The 3913-nt window shown below is 41.4% G+C and overlaps 1 protein-coding gene across 1 annotated transcript; it reads right to left on the reverse strand.

The window, feature by feature from the left end:
- Positions 1-256: 256 nt before the first annotated feature.
- On the reverse strand, positions 257-3411 carry LOC113762338 (chloroplast envelope quinone oxidoreductase homolog). The gene is made up of 4 exons (XM_027305741.1): positions 3167-3411; positions 2792-2933; positions 1731-1822; positions 257-1253 (listed from the first exon to the last, which is right to left on the reverse strand). The coding sequence occupies exons 1-4, from the start codon at positions 3230-3232 to the stop codon at positions 564-566; spliced, it is 990 nt and encodes a 329-aa protein (XP_027161542.1). The 5' UTR covers positions 3233-3411; the 3' UTR covers positions 257-563.
- Between the last annotated feature and the right edge of the window lie 502 nt (positions 3412-3913).

The following is a 3913-nucleotide window of genomic DNA, read 5'->3' on the forward strand; positions in this document are numbered from 1 at the left end:
TGAAATTGATGCTGTAGGTATATACCTTTTTTCCCAATAATCTCCACCCAGATTCCCTGCCGCGCCGCTGCAGCCACCATAAAATGTGGGAGCACTATGGATTTATCTCATTAAGCACCTGAACGGAAGTGCTGCAGGCAATGCTACAGACTACGTTGCTTAGCAGAAACCTAGGCGCCATGAGTAACTGCGTCTGCCATTTCAACATATCGATGGTCATTCTTTCACACAAGCAAAATCGAAATTGGCCCAACAATGAACATGGTAACACTAACTGATTCAAACGAAAAAAGTTAGAAGCTTCACAATTGACACATCATTTACACTACTCTTTTTCAAGCACATAGCACATACACGTACAACTTCTTCACATGCTTTGGGGGAGAGGAGAGATGGGTTGGCTAGTTCAAAGAAGGGAGTGTAAGTGAGAAGTTCCGAGTTCGAATCCTCCCACTTACGCTTGAGGAAAAAAAAAAGTAGAACTAAACTTGTTCACATGCTTCATGCGCAGACTTCCCCTTCTAATTATATCAACACAGCCAAATGAACTCGATGTTCGTCGTTTAGGGCTCCACTACGATCTTCCCAGTAGCATGCCCGTCCATACTCTTCGCCCAAGCATCTTCAGCCCTGCTCAGAGGATGCTTCGAGTCAATTACTGACTTCAGTTTCCCTTCTTTAACCAAGTTAACAAGAAAATCCAGGTTCTCGCTTTTGGGTACCGCCAATAAAGGCACCAATTGCTTCTTAGCTAGGGTCAATTTCTTTACAGCAAAGGTCCAGAGGGCGCTTGGGCCTGGAGTGAGATCAATAACTTTCCCCCTGGCACTCAGATTTGGCTCAAAAGTCGACCAGGGGATGCCTGATGTACAATGAATCACCGCATCATACATTTTTCCAGATGGACTCTTAAGAGCGGCTCCCTCTGGAGTCTTGTAATCAATAACCTCATCTGCCCCCAAGCTCTTCACAAAGTCGATGTTCCGAGCTCCACAGGTGGCTGTGACATGTGTGTTTCCGAGTTTTGCCAGTTGAACGGCATAATGACCAACCCCACCAGAGGCAGCCGTAACAAGAATGTTCTTTTGCGGCCCACTACCATCAAGATTAACCCCAGCTGGTTGGGTAAGGGCCTGATGGGCTGTAAGAGCAGCAACAGGAAGGGATGCACCTTCGGCGGCAGATACTTCAGGTGGCCTTTGAACAGTCAAGCTCTCCTTGGCAACAGCAAACTCAGCCAATCCACCACCATACTGCCATTCAAACCAGTTCGACAAGACTTGTCAAGAAACCAACATAATCTGATTTAAACTGATCAATTAGGTTCAAAAAGATGCAGTGGTAAGTACATAGACCCAAACAAATTACTGCAAAATGGACAGGCAAAAAGAAAAAGGAAAGCACAAGCATATATGAATTAGAAATCAAAGCACAGCTGTGTGACCAACTTTTAAACTTTTTTGGTTAAAAAAGTACTAATCTTGAGGGGACATATAAACATTTGTTCACATGTGAGGGATAGAAAACTTTTACACTTCGAAAGCATCTGAGAAGCGTTTAAAGGAAGGTTCCTTGGAGATGTGAGAAATTCATTTGTAGCACTCTTAATCAGCTGTCAATTTTCCACCAAAATGATAATATCCATATAAGCAATTTCAATCAAATAAACCAACGCAAGAGGCAGAACAAAAACATTTTGAAGAAAGTAAAAGAACAATAGTTATACTCACCAAAGGATTAAGATATGCCACAACTTTGTCACCAGCTTTCAAATTCTTTACTTCAGGTCCAACTTCCACAACCTCTCCTGCAACATCAGTTGCTATTCCACCCAACCATAAGTCAGATGAGGAAAACTGTTGCTAAAACAATCTAAGCAACTGAAAGAAGCTCTTAAGATGATATGATGTGCTGATTCGACAAAAATCATAAAAAAGGAACAAATTTTTTTTTTTTTTGACAAGGAGAAAAAAAAGGAACGACTTTACTCCTGAAAACAAGAAGCTGATTGCAATGCACATTTTAAGTAACTAAAGAGCCGGTCAGATTTTATGTTTAGCTACCCCTTATAAGCTTCTTCTTCTCTTTTTGAGGATGAAGGGAAGGGGGGGAAGGGGGCAGAAAACTTATCAGGGGAAGGGCAAGTTTAACTACATGAGTACATGACCAACTCTGCAGAGCTCTTCCCCTAAGATTCCAATTTCCAGATGTTTAAAACTATCAAAAGTATACCAAGTATTATGGACATAAAATCTAATCAGGCCCACATAGCCTCCATAGACAGTTACGAAAATGCACATCGCAAACATTCAATTTATCTCCATTAAAAAGATAGAACTTTCCATGACCTCGCCTTTAACTTTCAGAATATAAACCCAAAGAATCAGCATATACGCGACAACAATAGCATGAATGTTCGAGATCACTTTTTGGCCAATAAGGTGGCTGTTAGAATCAGTTAAAAAGCAAGTAAAGATGCTAATTTGCATACAGAAAGTACGTATGACAGAATGTCTCTCGGTAAAGCGAAGGATAAGAAAAGCTCAACATATCAACACCTGAAAGAATTGGGTAATTTCATCCTAGCATTGAAGGTAACCAGAGAGTCAATCATTTTGGCAAAGAAAACCCATGCATTAATAACAGAAAAACTCCCAAGGCATTGAGAAAGTTTGACAACAAGAGATCTACATACATCAGACCTGGTTCATGAAAGGAAGGGAAAGAGCGATGGGAAAGTGAAGAACTGGGGAAATTTTGAGAGAAGCGGGAACGGGGTAGATAAACTTACCAGGAACATAAGGAAACTTGCGGGGCATGATAGGTCGGAGCACGCCTTTCTGTATTTTCCAATCAACTGGATTTAAACTTGTTGCTTCCAATTTGAGGAGGACCTCACCTTTGGTCGGGGTGGGGACAGGAAGTTCAACATGCTACAAGAAGCAAAAAAAGAATTGTAAAATCCAATTAAGAATCCCAAGTCTTGCAAATTAAATAAAACCAAATGAAAACGCTACTGCTATAGGGTGAAAATCATGGACGAATGTCGCCTAATTTTTTATACTAACTTCCATGGGAATGGATGATAGTAAATTCTAGTAATAGTAATTCAATAAATCCACCCAAAAAATCAGGAGCGCTCCTAGGAAGACAATGGAAATGATACCTTCAAAGCAGCAGCTCCACCGCCGTAGCCATCGAACTGAACCGCTTGCATAACTTTCCCAGCCATATTATCCCAAATCCTAACTCTGCAAAATTCAGTGTTTAGATTTACGGAGAGTATCGCGGGAGAAGGAGGGATAGAAAGAAAGGGAGAAAATGGGAAAGGACGAGTATTGGTAGAGGTAGGGGAATCAACCAAAAAACTGCAGCTGGGTGGGGATTGCTCAAAACCGTTGTCTTACTGGCGACGATGACGGATATATCTTTGGATGTAAATGTGGGAGGGCCCCGCTTGCAATTTTAGATGCCTTGGAGGCCAATCCGCAGGCTTTTCCGCAGACCCTCATAGTCGTAGTCGTAGTCGTAGCGCCTCGTGTTCCCACACCACGGCACCATCATTCACAACCAAAGCTGTAGGCTACGTTCCCATTTTGCCGTAGCCAAACTGCTGCGCAAGAACAAAAAATAAAATGAAATAAAATAAAATGAAATTTGGAGGGTAGTGAAGTGGGCAGTGCGGTACAACTTCCCTCAGAAGTCCCAGTAATGAGTGACGTCATGGCATATAAGGCCAATCATTATTCTATTTTTTTTCTTAGATTTTACAACTAAGAAAACAAAAGATTTTCCTACACTGATAATATGTTGGGTTTTGGAGCCTAATAATGCATATTGGACCCTTGGATCCAAGGAGTTAAATGTTTGATTTTTTGAAGCCAATACTCAAAGAATTTTGCCCTCATATTTC

The sequence above is a fragment of the Coffea eugenioides genome, chromosome 1 (assembly GCF_003713205.1).
Source record: "Coffea eugenioides isolate CCC68of chromosome 1, Ceug_1.0, whole genome shotgun sequence".
Taxonomy (NCBI): Eukaryota; Viridiplantae; Streptophyta; class Magnoliopsida; order Gentianales; family Rubiaceae; genus Coffea; species Coffea eugenioides.

Coding starts and splice junctions, on each gene's coding strand:
- LOC113762338 (XM_027305741.1), bottom strand. CDS start 3,232: ATGGCTGGGAAAGTTATGCAAGCGGTTCAGTTCGATGGCTACGGCGGT. Junction 2,934..3,166: donor GTGGAGCTGCTGCTTTGAAG/GTATCATTTCCA, acceptor TGCTTCTTGTAG/CATGTTGAACTTCCTGTCCC. Junction 1,823..2,791: donor CAAGTTTCCTTATGTTCCTG/GTAAGTTTATCT, acceptor TGGGTGGAATAG/CAACTGATGTTGCAGGAGAG.